Here is a 16,439-nt window from a genome sequence, read left to right on the forward strand (position 1 = left end):
TTGTCCCTCATCTTTTTCTCTTTTTTTTTGGTGCGGGCCCTCCCTGATTTCCAATCAGATAATTTGGCCAAGGCAATCTGACTGTGGTTTCAGCCAATGGTTGAATGGCAAAATTTGACTACAAGACACGCAGGTTTGCCTTCTCACCTGTACAGTTACACTAAACACACAGCTGCAGGGTGGATATATAAAAAAGACGGCTTTTTTTAAGTTATACAAACTTGGAAAAATAGTTATTATACTGACACTTGCATGCGTTTTCGATACATCTGCATCTCTTAAATGATTGATTTCCCTTTATATAACCACCGCAAACAAAACTACAAACAAAAATTGGATTTTTATAAGTTTTCTTTTCAAAAAAGATCTTGCAAATGTGATTTAAACGTTGTCATGAGAGAGCAAGCACCTCCAAAGATACACAAACCAAACCAGTCTGGGAGACTTTCAATTTGCTTTTTAGTCTATGCAATGCGATAATCCGTGGAGACAGATTTCCTAGCACGCAAATGCAGAAAGTTAAATGAGTTTACTTGACACTGTGTGTGAGTGCCTCTCAATAGCTTGGAATATATACAGAAAATTCATACGAATTAATTTATTTATAATCGGCGCTTGTGCGTTTCCAATGGAAAAGTAACATCAATTAAAAAGTTAAAAAAAAGGTCTCAAAAGTAAAAAGTGAAACAATATTAATAATTGAAAAACTTTTCCCCCAAAATAGTAAAAAATGACAAAGCAAAGGCGAGGTTTTGATGACGAAGGTAATGAGTAACTGAGAGAGCGTACGCGCGACATCCCGTGGACAAGGTTGGTATTCAATTATCAGGGTTGGGTAGGGTTACTTTAACTGGATTACTTTCAATTACTTTTGGATTACTCCAATACCAAATATGCTAATAAAAGACAAAAGAAACTAAATATAAATAAAATGATGACTCAGAACACGTGGTAAGCTTTCTCTCCTGGCTTTGATCTCTTTGATCTCCGGCAAAACTAACATAAAATGCGACAGAAACAAAATGAAAATAAATCCAAACAGCTTGCAAACATTATTTTTGCCGTTCCGTGTATTCCGTTACTCCCCAAGCCTGCACAAAATTTAGTCATTTTATTCATATTTAGTTTCTTTTGTCTTTTATTAGCATATTATGTGAATTTCCCTGCGGGGATGAACAAAGTATCTATCTATCTATCTATCTATCTATCTATCTATCTATCTATCTATCTATCTATCTATCTATCTATCTATCTATCTATCTATCTATCTATCTATCTATCTATCTATCTATCTATCTATCTATCTATCTATCTATCTATCTATCTATCTATCTATCTATCTATCTATCTATCTATCTATCTATTTGGTATTGGAGTAATACAAAATTAATTGAAAGTAATCCAGTTAAAGTAACCCTAACCAACCCTGTCAATTATTTACAGCGTGAACATTTTATAAAAGTAGTCAAATCAAGCCAGGTCATGTTTATTTGTATAGCCCTTAATCACAAAGTGTCTCAAAGGGCTGCCCAGACCACAGACTATTGCAAATCACAGACTATTATTACACCATCACCTGTTCTAAAACCTACATGAGGGTAAATAATACACATATATTGTCAACATAAAATATAGGTTATTCATATTCTATAATATAGAAGTGTGTTTTAAGTTTAGATTTAAACACTTCCACTGAGGTTGCAGCTCGAATCTCAGGGGGAAGAGCATTCTCCAGCACCGGGGCCCGAATGGAGAATGCTCTCGAACCTGTGGATTTCTTCTTGGCTCTTGGGATCAATAGTAGACCAGCATTTTCAGAGCAAAGGCCTCGGACCGGAACATAGGGGGAAATTAAATATGAAAGATATGAGGGTGCAAATCCATGCATGATTTTGTATACTACCAACAGAACCTTAAAATCACATCTTAAGCTAAGCCAGTGCATGTTAATTAAAATCGGGGTAATGTGATCAAAAGTAAAACAAAATGCCCCCGAAAAGTAATAAACCATAACTCTTTTTTTCCCATGATGTACAAATTCAAAAGTAGAAGACGTATGACTAAAAACACGAGCGTGACCTCTTGCAGACAAAGTTGATATTACATAGTTTACAATGTAAAAGTTGTGTAAATAAGAAAAAAATAGATAAGAAAAAGAATCAAAATGTTAAAAAACGACACGTTGTTTTATTGTATAGTAAGCATTCAAAATTGAAAAAAAGTTGATAAAAATACATAAAAATAAAATGACTAAAAAAAAATGCAAGGTTTTGGTTACAATCTTATTACAATGTTTACAATGTTAACTTTCCATACATTAGAAAAGGTAAATTAATAGATAAAGAGTGAAAATATGCCAACAAAAATTGGTAACTTTTTATTTTGTACTTTAAACATATACGCAAATAAAATAAAATTAAAACAAAAAGGACAGATAAAATGGGAAATATGTTTATTGAGTAACGATGAAGTGTAAACACCACATCTTGTGTGGGCAATGTTGCAATTACAATGTTTGCAAGCTAAACATTCTACAATCTAAAAAAAGTAGATAAAATGACAAAAAAAATAGGTTTTTAACGTAACCCCTAAAAGTATGAAAAAACGAGGGGAAATAAAAATGAAGAAAAGCACGAAAGGTTTGATGACGCGGTGAACCCTTAAAAAAATCAGTGAGTAAAAGCGCGACAACTTGTGGACAAAGTTCATATTACCCGTTTAAACCAACATCGAGCACTGTTTGGTACAAAACATAAATTGTATCCGTCTCGATTAATTCACATACATGATACATTTTAAAGCGATGTCATTAAATATTCTTATATTTTTTATTTCTTCTGAATTCAAGATTGTTCTGATTGATTAGCAAACGACTTGATTGGTCAAGTTTCTACGCATGCGCTGTCAACATGGGGGTCACGCGAAAACCGCATCACACAAACTTTCGACCTCCGCCAAAGCAGCTCGTGGGGCAAACACTTCCTTGCTGACAAGAGTGAGTATTTCTATCGAGTGTGGCTCAAAATCAACATTTTACATTATTGTTTGGAATCACAATTTCAGTGAAGGAGCGAGTTACTCCAGTATAGTGGAGTTTTTGGGGCGCTAACTTGTGGGATTAGTTTACATGTAGCCGTTCAGCGGAAGCTGAATCTGGTGGGATGGGCTGTGAGGTGATCAAGATGGCGGCGCCCTGTGGAGTCAAGCTACTCTAACAGGTAAACAGCTGCGACGATTTGGATAAAACTTATTACATAGAAATAATCTTGTCTTCTTCACGTGGCTTTAAGAGCGGATGGTGGCACAGTTTGCCCGTCGCAGATTTGTCGCGCTTGACAGTCTTGATTTCATTCCTAGCGCGTCTGGCTCGCTTCTCGTCGCTAACGTTAGCACTTGACGGTGCATGGGAGCGACCTGTTTTTGCAAAGAGCCCACAAAAGGGCGAAAACTTAGAAGGTTCTGCTGCTCTTTCCTCGCTTGGAAAGTTTGCGCCTGTGCCTGCCGTGCAGAAAACCGGCGGTGACATATTTGGATAATCGGATGAAGTGTGTTCAAGCCTGGCCATTGTTCTCTGCGACTTGTTTACGACAAGCAGCAGGAGCAACTGCAGTGTCCTGTCGCAGAAAGACGCAACAAACTTTTGTTATGTTTTTCTGACATGATTCCATCGATATGTCTGTGTAAATTATATTGTGCGTGTTTTTACACCGACTGTTACAGAAATCAATTCAATATTTTAAAGTATGCACAGATCATGATGCAAATTTCTACTCATGGGCTCCGTACTAATTAGGACTGGACATAGGGAACGATCGCTTGCAAATTCTCCCCCAATTACACTGCGTGTGTGTTAAATAAACAAAAAAAACCGTTTGAAAATCCGAGTTCTGTTGGGAGTGTGCTTTAAAACGGTATTTGGAAGTCAGTGTACTTGGAAAGTCGCTCTCATGGAAAGCATGAGACTATGCGAAATAGACAGACGCCATAGAGACAAAAAATAGGTAGTGGAATAAAGACAGACATGCAAAGAGGTGAGAGACGGACAGAAAAATGGACAGAGAGAGAAAGAGACAGTGTAAGATTTAGAAAGAAAAGGACACAGACAAAGAAACGGCTAGAAAGAGTACATTTTGTGCATTTATATTGCTCTTCAAGTCTATGAAGACCTCCCAAGGCGCTTTACAATGGGCTTCAGACTTTTCCCTTTTACACACTAACTAATCAATAGCAGCGTCAGCAATGCAAGGCAACTACCTGCTTATCGGGGGCATTAGGGAGTCAGTGTCTTGCTGGGCACATGCAGCGATAGCCGGACTTGGAATGTAAAAAAAGAATACAGGAAGAATGATGATATCTGTTTACCTTTTTTGCCTGGTGTTTCTTGAAAAACTGATTCAATGATGTCTTTCTGTATATTTGACCTCCTCCTCTTTTACTAGGGTTGCCACCGACTATTTTTTTAGCTTCTTTTTCAGCTGATTTAGTTACAGGTTGCCCGCTAAGAGTGAAGACAGGCAGAGAGAGAGAAACTGATTGAAAAAGAGAACCTCTACACATGGACTTCTGACCAATTTAATGTTTTAACTCACATACTGCCTTTTCTCATGAATTCATAATACAATTATTTCTTTCATTTTTCGATCTCATTTTGAATTGAAAAAAAAAAGAAGAAAATATTTGAAAATAGTGGAATAATATTATCTTGTGAAAAAGCTGATAGCCTTCTCAGGGCCCAAACTCCGACTACCTCCTATTAAATTGACTTTGAGAGTCCTTTTATTGACTATTTTCTGCCATTCCGGTCCTGATGTTTTGCGGTACCAGAGCTGCCTGGAGACTGAATTGGCGGGTGGCCGCAAGAGAGTCCTCCAGGCAGGCAGACAGGCGCAAGAGAAGGACAGAAGGTCGGTGCCATCATGGCGAGGGAGCAGCCGAGCATGGGGGACCTGCTCCCACTCTTGGAGACCTCTGACCTCCACCAGCTGGAAGAGATTCGAGGCCTTATTAATGAGCAACTCAGCACTGGTACAGTTTTTTTTTTATCCCAATTGGTGATGCAGCATAACTGTTTTCCTAATGGTACCAATAACCAATCAAATATCACTTAATTGTCAGTAATAACCTTCATGACAGGATATTGTTATGAGCACCTACTATTGCACATTATGTGTTCATGATGGGAAAATGGCCCTGCAACAAGTTCAGAGGGTGTTCCCTGCCCACTGCCCGAAGACAGCTGGGATGGGCTCCAGCACCCTCCTTCAACCCTACTGAGGATAAGCGGTGTAGATAATGGATGGGAACAAATGTCACTTCTAAACATACACATTTTGCAATACTGAATGTCACAGATGCCTTGGCCAAGAACAATATATCACTTATTCTTATCATGTAGCATTACTTTGGTTTTACACATTGGTAGCAATATGAATTCAAAATCAATATAACTGTCAAGGTCTCTCACATAAGTACTCAAGTCAATTTTTGGCAGTGATGATTTGCTAAAGGAGTACAAAGCATAAAAATATGTACACTTTGTGTATATCTAGTACACACTCAAATTCAGAAGCCCCTACAGTCACAAAATCCTGAGCCATGCGGCTAATTATGGTCAAGCCCTCCAGTGCCTCATGATCTTTACAAAGAGGTAGAGCGGGGACACGACCAAATCTAGAATAGAATAGGAATGATTGTCATTGCAACAAGTGAAATGCACAAGAAAATTAAAAATTGCAATACTGCTCGTACTACTGACTTCGATCGAAAAATCTAAATATATTCTAATGAGAAGATAACCATTTCAAATACTTCTAAGAAGTAGGGTTGGTTGATTGAATATTACTGTTTGCCATCAAGTGACTCATTATCAATTCCCTCTGGTGTCTCATCCTCATTACCAAGAGGTGAAGCTGACACACAACCGAGATGTAGAACAGAAATGCTTTTACTTTTTCTAACAAGTAGTGTCTGCTGATTGAATATTGTTGTGTGACGTTAAGTGACTTATTTTTTACTCGGGTGCCTTGTGCTCATTATGGAGAGGTAGAGAGGAGACACAACCAACTTGTGCTACTACTTTTATAGAAACTATAGTTCTACTTCAACCAGAAACGTATGGTCTTAGCATATTCGTAACAAGTAGTTTTGGTTGAGTATTATAGTGTGGTTAAAAGTGATTAAGAATCAGGTCTCTCCAGTGCTTTGTGCTTATAATAAAGAAAAAAAAGGCAGAGAGGAGACATGATTAAATAGTGTTACTACTTCTAGACAATCACAAAATATATTAATGAGCAACCTATAACAATAACCCTTTTTTTAGGCCGATAGTTGGCTTTTATCGGTCGTGTATATATTGTTCTTATATCCATCGTGCATCCGTAGTCCCAATGTATTATTCGCTCGGACCTTTGTGTGAAAATGTGCCACCTCTGTGTGATATATCCATAGAACGTAGCTCGGTGCTGCTCAACGGGCTGGTGGACTACTTCTTGGAAACCAACTCTTCGGAGGCCATGCATATTCTCTGCTCGGTCCGAGAACCTCATGACAAGGTGATGACGTTTTAATATTTATTTGCAGTCTGCAGACTTGAAACTGAAAAAAAAAAACATTGCCGGTTTATGTCCTTGTGTGAAATGAATTAAATTCAAGTACTTACTTGGTTGTGACTGCAATTTTTGACCAAGACATTTCGATTCAAGATTGTCTTTGTTGTCATTAACATAAAAATCTAATGATTGCCAACCCGGTGTGCAGTTTGAAACAAGATGCAGTAAAAATGTAATATGTATGTACAAAAAGGGAATCTAACGCCCCATGCACCAACAGCACCTGCTGGACAAGATGAACGAGTGCATGACTAAGCAGGCCTGTCGACTACCGACCCTCACCATGCTGGGCCACGTCATCCGCAAGCAGCCGTCCTGGATCCACAAGATCACACGATATCCGCTACTCCTCTCGCTGCTCAAATGCCTCAAGGTAACCACATAACCAGCTACTAGCTACGTATAGTGCAGTGAGAAAGTATTTTCCCCATTTCCTGGTTTCTGTGCTTGTTTTTTTGCATATTTACCACTTAAAGGTTTCAGATCATCACTCCAATTTTAATATCACACAAGAAACACAAAATGCTGATTAGAAATGTTGATTCCATTTATTAAGGCACAAAAAAATCTAAAGCTATCGGGCCCTATGTGAAATAGTAATTTGCCTCTGAACTTAAAAGCGAGTTGAGCCACCTTTGGCAGTAATAACAGAAATCAAACATTCACAATAATTAGTAATGAGTCTTTCACATCACTGTGGAGGAATTTTGGCCCACAATTTTTTTTTTTAGTTTATTTCATTTTACAACCCGCAGGCCCTATCCGGCCCGTTGGATGATTTAATCTGGCCCGCCATACATTTGAGTATATCCAAAAAAAGAAGAGTCTCTGGGTCAGGGATTGGGAACCTATGGCTCGTTTCATGAGTACATTAGGCTCGGATATAGAATAAAACTTAAGCATTTATTTAATGTATTGTAACATACGGAGCCAATTGTAACACGTGCAAAAAACAACACTGACTACTAATGGTTTGGGCCAATATATATATATATATATATATATATATATATATATATATATAGGGGCACAGTCTCAAACTACATTTTACAGTCAAGTTGTCACACCAACAGACCCCATTTTGGCTATCCATCGCTAAATAATCCTAAATATGGAACATCATTAAACAATCTATGTTCATTGTTGGGACACTTTATGACGAAAAGCCACATAACAAATTGTAAACACCCAAAAACTCTAGCATAGCACCCAAAGCAATTTGACTGGGTGAGCGGTGGGAATGGCCGGAGCGTTTCTCCTTCTCACCCTCGCCCAGCACAGTCTACACTGAAGGTCAATATGTTGGTATCCTCGTTTGCAGTACTTTGTGACACTTATAAAAGAACTCTGCTTGCACTTTGTTTTAAAACAATTATTCAGGATAAAGAGAGTCAAAATGAGCCTCAACACTCTTAAGTAACTGCGGGAGGGAGTGTTTATGTGTCATATTTATACTGGCAAACCAAATGCTTTCTCCGGCCGCTAGAGAGCAGCGTAGACTATGTATAGCATGGTGAGGTGGTTCAGCTGTAAAACTGCATTTACACATCTGTAAAAATAAACCAGTTAACATCTCCAAAGCCAAACACAATTTTTTTTCCCCTATTTGTTTTTGAAAAACATTTGTTGTGTTTTGAAAATATTCCTTGTCATCTGTGATTATAAATACTTAGGGCAGGACTCTGAATGATAAGCATGATACTGAAAACGAAGCTTAAAATATGGAATGGACATTCTCTGGCTGATCCGGTTCACCTTAGAACAGAAAGTCTGGATTCCACCCCACAGCCAAACTGAGTTTGACATCCCTGGTTTACACCATGACTCTAATTACCGTAGTCTTGCCGATCCAATTTCTTAACACACTTGTGTCCATTGATCACGCGATTATAACCAAAATGGCAAACTGTTTAGTAAGAAATCACAGTGGCTTCAAACTAGCTTTTGAGTCTTTTGGTTGCATGTGCAGACGGACACTGACGTGGTGGTGCTGATCACTGGAGTTCTGGTGCTGATCGCGCTGCTTCCTATGATTCCTCAAGCGGGAAAACAACACCTGTGGGAGTATTTTGACATCTTTGGACGCTTGGCGTCATGGAACCTTAAGAATCCGGGTGAGTCACAGAATTTTTTCTTCTGTAATATAAGCTAAAGGAAAGCTAAATATAAGTCTTGATTTTGTATTGGTCTAAGGATCTAATCAAGATCGTGATCTAAAAATAGTCTAAGGTCTGTTCCAGTTTACCTCCTATTTTTGCCAGCGCAGCGGCTAGCCACCTTAGCAAATAGCTTCACTTTGTCGGAAAGCTTTGCTTTAGCCACTCATTTTAGTCATACTCAACGCTAAGCAATTTAGAGGCTAGATCGTGAAGGATCCAAACGAGATCCTGATCTTATAGTTCTTGGCCTGGATTTAACACATATTTTTGCTAACTCAACTCAAGCTACATTAGCATATTACATTGCTTTGGTTGCTCGCTCCTCTTGACCTGTGCGTTAGCACACGGGTTTCCATGGTGTTGCCCTCGTGCACCAAGTAGCCCCCTAAGAACACCATGGGTGTGTAATATTAGTCTGTAGTCTTTGACCAGCTGAGTAGCCTGCAGACTGGTTGGGATTTTCTAGTACAGTGGAACCTCGGTTTTCGACCATAATCCATTCCATAACCCTGTTCGAAAACCGATTTGTTCGATCACCGAAATCATTTTTCCTATTAAAAATAATGTAAATCGTTTTAATCCGTTCCAACACCCTGAATGTTTACCTTGAATGTTTAACGTAAAGTTAAAGCTAACCCAGGCTAATCGTACGTTCGCGTTATCGTAATCTTCCGTACGAAAGATTACGCTAACGTGAACGTGTAAAAATAAAAAAAATCAGGTCGTTTACAAGTCATTTAGCACCCGGGTCTTCACAACAAGTGGTAAGCGGTTCATTGGAAAGGGGGCTCCGTTCCAACACCCTCAATGTTGGGCTCCGTTCCAACACCCTGAATGTTTACTGAATGTTTAACGTAAACTTAAAGCTAACCCAGGCTAATCGTATGTTCGCGTTATCGTAATCTTCCGTACGGAAGATTACGACAACATGAATGTGTAAAAATAAAAAAAATCAGGTCGTTTACAAGTCATTTAGCACCCGGGTCTTCACAACAAGTGGTAAGCGGTTCATTGGAAAGGGGGCTCCGTTCCAACACCCTCAATGTTGGGCTCCGTTCCAACACCCTGAATGTTTACTGAATGTTTAACGTAAACTTAAAGCTAACCCAGGCTAATCGTATGTTCGCGTTATCGTAATCTTCCGTACGGAAGATTACGCCAACATGAATGTGTAAAAATAAAAAAAAGGATAAAGAAAATAATTATGAATAGGATTTCTTACCTTTGTGGTGGTCAGCAGAAGGCGCAGGCAAGATCAGCAATAGTTGTACGCACTACTTTTCTTTTTTTTACCTGTAGCAATTTTGCTGCTTGCACTGACTTTCTTCGGAGGCATAATTAGGGGCTAAAATACTTAGTACACCAATATTAAAAGCGAAAGCAAAACGAAGGACGTCCGCACGCGATAACAGTTGGTCACGAAAAGAGCGATCTACACCCGTACGCCGCTCAGCATCGCATCCTAGCGTACGCACTCACGCATTACCGGCGCTCGAACTCCGATTTTTTTGACCGAACAGCGAAGCAAGAATTTCTCGAAATTTTTGGTCGGACTCCGATTTGTTCGAACTGAGAGGCGTTCGAAAACCAAGGTTCCGCTGTAAATGTAATTAATAACTGTCATGATGTGTAATGGTTGACTGAGCCTATTTAAACCCCTAATAATGCCAACCTGGTAACTGCGGATCCTCGAAAAGCCTTAAAAGGTATTGAATTCATTGTTCTAAAAATAAGGCCATATTTGGCCTTAAAATGTCTTAAATCCAATTTTTAAAATCTTAAAAATGTGGACACATCAATAAGATTTTTATTTGTTTGAACTAAAAAGATTTAGTAAAAAAGTTATAGTTCATGCATTATGATTTAAAAGGCACCGAAAAGTCTTTAAAAGTCTTGAATTCAACTTGCCTTAAGCTGTGGGAACCCTGTACATAGTAATAAAAATAACACTGTAATAACATGTTATTTTAGAACTGCATGTCAAAACCTTTCGCGCTAATTAGTAACACAAAGTAGCGCTCAGCTTCAAAAAGATTTGAGCCCCCTGTGCGAACATGACCATAGTAGTTAATGCTAAGCGGTTTAAAAGCTAATGTTGGTGTCATGGACCTTATCAACCAATCTTTGCATTGTGGACTTGGCTGCTAGCTGCTAATACTAGTTTCAGATTGAGTCACGTCAAATCAAGTTATGTTTATTTGTAAAGCCCTTAATCACAATGAGTTTCAAAGGGCTGCACAGACCACAGATTATTACAACATCCCCTGATCTAAAACCTACACGAGGGAAAGGAAAAACATCAGAAATCTTTAAAGAGCAATCCATTATCGATCTTGATTAAATCTAGTTTTACATTTAGATGAAAACACTCTAGGCAAATTGAATAAAATCAAATGGGATTGGCCGGTCCAAATTGTCCCTAGGTGTGAATGGGCGAGCGAGTTGTCTGTCCCTGTGTGCCCTGCGATTGGCTGGCAACCAGTTCAGGGTGTCCCCTGCCCGATGACTGCTGGGATGGGCTCCAGCACCCCCGCGACCCTACTGAGGATAAGCGGTGCAGCTGAAAAGATGGGACCAAAAAGAAAAACTACAATATTTGAGGGGTGGGGGAGGAGATTTTGGGGGTTCCCAAGTTACTAAACTTTGATGTTATTCTATTTTATATCTTCAATTAAGTAAAATGTAAATATTTTCACTCAGTCACTAGCGGCATTAGTGAATATCATCGGGTTGGTGGCAAGCTATTCTTGAGCTGTTAGCATTGCAGTAGTGGGTAAAGCTAAGGAGTTTAGGAGCTAATGCTAGTTTAACGGAATTCAACAAACATTAGCATATTAGACATGGATGCTTACTGCTAATGCTAGGTGTTTTTTTTTTGTTTTTGTTTTTTGCATTTATACCAAATGTTAAATCATGCAAATTTTGATTCCAAATGCGTACTCTTCAAACTTAATTAACCATCTCAGAAAGTTGATGGATTTCTGATGTTTTTTTTTAGTAAAACAGGATAGGAAAAAGATCAGAACTGTGCTTGTTGGTCACAGAATCGTGATCAAATTGAAATCGTAAATCTGCTTTGAACAAAATCGTCCACTTATAGTGCACAACGGTAGTTAATGCTGCGCAATTTAGATGCTAATGCTAGTTCTGCTGACAATACTGTCAGCTACAAAAGCTGAAAATTACACTATTTCCCCAAATTTCACATTTTATCTTTTTTAGTAAAACATAAAAGGCACATATAATGTGCTTCTTCTCAAATTTTTTTGCAGAATCATTGATGTAATCAAAATCGTAACTCTGCTTTGTTTGAAGTGATGTTTATTTTTTAAGCCCTTAAAGGTCTCAAAGGGCTGCATAGACCACAGTGAATTGCAAACTACAGACTATTACACTATCGGATCTAAAACCTGTTGTGGTATTTTTACTGTCCACCTATAGCATACAGCAACCATATCTGGAGATGAAATCGATCAATGATTGCGGCTAAAGATGATGCATTTGTTTTTGTTATTCTGTCATTTACTTCTGGACCAACTAAAGTGTGGGTTAGTTTACATTGTTCTTGCAACACTCACTATTGTTCCCGTTCTATTTATTTTCCTTTGAAACGTAGTCACGTGTAAAAAGTTGCAGGACCAAGCGAGCAATGATTATTTTTCTATTCTGCTTTCAGGCCACGTTTCCGAGGTTTACCTGATCCACCTTCACGCCAGCGTCTATTCGCTCTTCCACCGCCTGTACGGCATGTACCCATGCAACTTTGTGTCCTACCTGCGCTCGCACTACAGCATGAAAGAAAACGTGGAAACCTTCGAGGAGGTGGTCAAGGTAAAGTCTCACAAGTTCTCTCCAGTATAAGAAGATTGGTATCATTGGTCCCACCAGATTCTCATAAACTTGTGTTATTAAACCAAATCTAATCATATTTTTAAATATGTATAAATGCAAGGTTATTCAAGATAATTTCTCATTAAATAAATGATCGCAAACACTGTGTATAATGCTTGTGCTTAGTCAGAGGGAATCTTGGTCAGTTAAAGCATGCTCTGTCACTGGTTGCTTAGTTATTTCTCCATATTATGTTTTTGCGATGTTTCCTGCCCCGCCTGCACCGTGATCAGACGGCGGGGTAAAATGTGACATTGACGAGCGTGGCGGTTTCCCCAAGTTGAACATTTATCAATTCTGAGACCAGGAAAAAAATGTAATGCGCCCAGTCATCTGCGCAGAAAACCTGCCCAGCACCTCGTCGCACTGTCTGTATTTTCAACAGAGCGTGAAAACGTAGTGCTGACGTTGCAAGCAATTAGAAATATTCGCTCTGTGCAGGAAAACTATGGTGGACATCACATCACTAGCTTATACGTAGCTTGTAGCATCCTGTAAACCAGGGGTGTCAAACTCATCTTAACTGGAGGGCCACACCATAGAACAAACATTCTGTCGGGGGCCGGACTAGTAGATTAAAGAGAAAGAAAAAGAGAGACAAAGAAATAAGAGAAAGAGGGAGGGAAAAGGAGAGAGAGCGGGACAAAGAAAGAGAGGGAGCGAGAGAGCGTGAGAAACAAAAGAGATAAAAAGAGAAGTCGTGAGAGATGGGGAAAGAAAGGGAGCGGAAGAAAGAAATCCAAAGAGAAATAGAAAGACAGAAGCAGAGAAAAGAGAAAGCGCGGAGGGTAGGAAGAGACAGAGAAAAGAGAGAAAAGGAAAAAAAAGAAGTTGGAGCTAAAGAAGTTAGAGAGAGAGAGAGAGAGAGAGAGAGAGAGAGAAATAAATACAAGTACAGTGTCTTTGTGAGAGGCACCTGGCTTTGGCAACATCAAGTTGACATATTTCAACCTGCAGCTTGTTTTTCTCTTGCGCTTCTCTGAGTGTTGTCTCGCGGGCCGGATTCAATCCCTTAGCGGCCCTGATCTGGCCCGCGGGCTTCCTGTTTGACACCTGTGCTGTAAACCATCAAAAAAGAACTGGCATCCTGTCATGGCAGTAATCACAAAGGCAGCGGTACTGAAATTGAATACATTCATTTACCAAACCAGCGATATGAGTGTAACATTTTATTACATTTTGATATCATATCGGTTACTTGGTCTGGTTACTCCCCAATTTTATACCTTAAAATAACAGAGGATTGGCATCGGAACAACACTAGTTTTTTTCAGTCTTATTAGATGACGAGCAGAATTATTTTACTACTGTTACATTTACCATACTCATTACCTTTCATAACTAATGTATATATGGTTTAATAGTTTAGAAAGGCACACAGTGATTATAGATCTACATCCTTGATATTGCTCTATAAAGGCACCAGATCGATGCATTTTAATTCGAAATGTACAACAGGGGAACATGCCCCCAGACTCCTCCTAGATTGTCCACCGATGAGGGTCTCAAAAGATTCAATGGGATACTCCGCTCTTGTTTGATTATTACCAATTTCTTGAAAGTGTTTCCTGTCTCTGTCCTCAGCCCATGCTGGAGCACGTGAGGATCCATCCGGAACTGGTGACTGGAACCAAGGACCATGAGCTGGACCCCACCAGGTGAGTTGAAATCGGTTCGCCGCCTTTTTTGGTGTTCCCTTCCACTCAGTTTAATTCTTTGTTTTTTTCCGCAGGTGGAAAAAGTACGAGATCCACGACATCGTCATCGAATGTGCCAAAGTGTCCCTGGACCCTAAGGAGGCCTCCTGCGAGGAGGGCTATGCCGCCATGCCTGACAACTTCTACCCTCAGATCCACCTGCGGCCGCAAGACTGCACTTCCAGCCCCTACACAGACCTCCACAGCAGCTACGGTGAGTTTCCCAAAAGGGGGAACCCAGAGAAGCTCTCGGCACCATCTCAACGTAATTCGCTGTTCTCTGGACTCCCCCAAAAGAATATCACAAGCGATTTGTGATTTTATCATTTCAAGAATATTGCTTTGGCCCCCACGTTTATTGCTTTGCTGAGGCATGCTTGTATCTCTTCTCCATTAGATTTTTGTGATTCCTTGCTCTCCGGATTCTCCAAAAAGAATGTCGCAAGCAATTGTTTTCTATCATTCCTCACGCAGGGTTCCTGCGGTTCTGTGAAAGCGTAAATGCATTGAATTAATTATTCTAAAAACGAGGCCTTAATTTCCATTAAAAATGTCTTGAATACAATTTTCGAAGGGCTTAAAAACGTGAACAGATTAAAAAGATGTATATATGTTAGAACTGAAAAAGATTTAGGAACAATTGTTCTTAATTCAAAACGGTGATGTGGTTTCAGTCGGGCCTTTCGGACCAGATACATGTCTTAGGTCCACCCACAATAGGCACTTTTATAATAATAATGATAATGCATTTTATTTAAAAGCGCCTTTCAAGCAATGAGAAAATACAATGTTAAAAAAAAAATTGTAAGCGAAATATTAAATAAAAACAAGACATAAAGTCATAAAAACATAGGAAATGGAGAAGCTATGTGTTGTAGGCAGTCCTGAACAGGTGTGTTTTTAGACGGGACTTAAAAGTGGAGAGAGGTGTGCAGTTTTGGAGGTCCGGAGGTAGATTGTTCCAAAGCTTTGGAGCAGCGCGACTGAAGGCTCTGGCTCCCATGGTGCTCAGGTGGGCAGGGGGCACTGACAGTCTGAGGGAGGGTCTTTTGACAGAGACTTACTTTGGACAATGGGAAAAATGTAACTTTAATAAGAAGTGTCTGTCCGACCAACTTTTTTCGCCACGGCTTAATGCCATGCCAGGTAATTTGTACGAGGCCTGGATATATTGTGTGCAAGAAATGTGTTTTTATGTTTTTTGTATTTAAGTTTTTTTTTCTTTTTTTGTCAACTTCGCCTATAATCTGATTTAAGAAGCTATTAAAAAGTATTGCATTTAACATAAGCTGTAGAAACCCTGTTATAATACAGCCAAACTCAGCCCCTATATCTCTCAGGTTAACACGTAGGTGTTGATGTTTGTATATTTTTACCTCCTTACATTCAGATAATTGTAATTCCCTGCTACCTTGTCCCTCCAAAATAATTTAACAAGTAACTTTTTTTCTATCATTTGAAGAATATAGCCACACTCTGCTCTTTTCTCTCTCTGCATGCTTTTATCTCCCTTCATAGCATCGGCAAACCCTGGTCTCTGCACTCCCCAAAAGGAATGGCCAGCGATTGTTTTATCATTTGAAGAATGTAGCCAGACTCTGCCCAGTTCTCGCTCTGCAGATGAATGCTTTTATCTTAAGAGGGGCCAAACATTTGGAGTCACAGGTGGCATTTAGTTAAAAAGATAAATGGCAGAGCCAGCATGTCGGGAAGAAAAAAAATGTTTCTGCACATACGGTCTCAATCTGTTACAATTGCAATGCATGAGGAAAAAAATATTATTTTTCTGATATGTAGACATGTATTTGTAGGTTTTTTGTCTCTTGTTTGTCTTTTGATTTGTTGATTGAGTTTCTATTTTGTTTACGGTGTTAATAGACTATTCAATTTGGTTTTAACACTGCTGTTTACTACTTTATGTCCCCTGTTAAACACTGATTCTAATAATATGCGGAAAAGTGAATTTCCCTTCGGGGATGAATAAAGTATCTATCTATCTATCTATCTATCTATCTAAATACGTTTGCTTTTGCATTACATTTGATAGATATTGTATACATTCATTAAATACATGCTAATAAAAT

The 16,439-nt window shown here is 39.1% G+C and overlaps 1 protein-coding gene across 2 annotated transcripts in view; it reads left to right on the forward strand.

Annotated features, from left to right (window-relative positions):
• The first annotated feature begins 2,920 nt into the window (after positions 1 to 2,920).
• The window catches only part of tsc1b (TSC complex subunit 1b), a 28,467-nt gene continuing 14,948 nt past the window's right edge, over positions 2,921 to 16,439 (forward strand). The window contains exons 1-8 of one of the 2 annotated variants that reach the window (XM_088319674.1): positions 2,921 to 2,995; positions 4,825 to 5,025; positions 6,448 to 6,551; positions 6,829 to 6,981; positions 8,578 to 8,722; positions 12,444 to 12,598; positions 14,243 to 14,316; positions 14,391 to 14,569. In XM_088319674.1, the coding sequence (XP_088175800.1) occupies positions 4,917 to 5,025; positions 6,448 to 6,551; positions 6,829 to 6,981; positions 8,578 to 8,722; positions 12,444 to 12,598; positions 14,243 to 14,316; positions 14,391 to 14,569 (919 nt within the window). In that variant the 5' untranslated portion in view covers positions 2,921 to 2,995; positions 4,825 to 4,916. Of the gene's footprint in view, positions 2,996 to 3,159; positions 3,219 to 4,824; positions 5,026 to 6,447; positions 6,552 to 6,828; positions 6,982 to 8,577; positions 8,723 to 12,443; positions 12,599 to 14,242; positions 14,317 to 14,390; positions 14,570 to 16,439 lie in introns of those variants that run through there. The other variant, XM_088319673.1, reaches the window with a different exon arrangement.

This window comes from Urocampus carinirostris, chromosome 16 (genome assembly GCF_059441175.1).
Source record: "Urocampus carinirostris isolate Australia breed hairy pipefish chromosome 16, RoL_Ucar_1.0, whole genome shotgun sequence".
NCBI lineage: Eukaryota > Metazoa > Chordata > Actinopteri > Syngnathiformes > Syngnathidae > Urocampus > Urocampus carinirostris.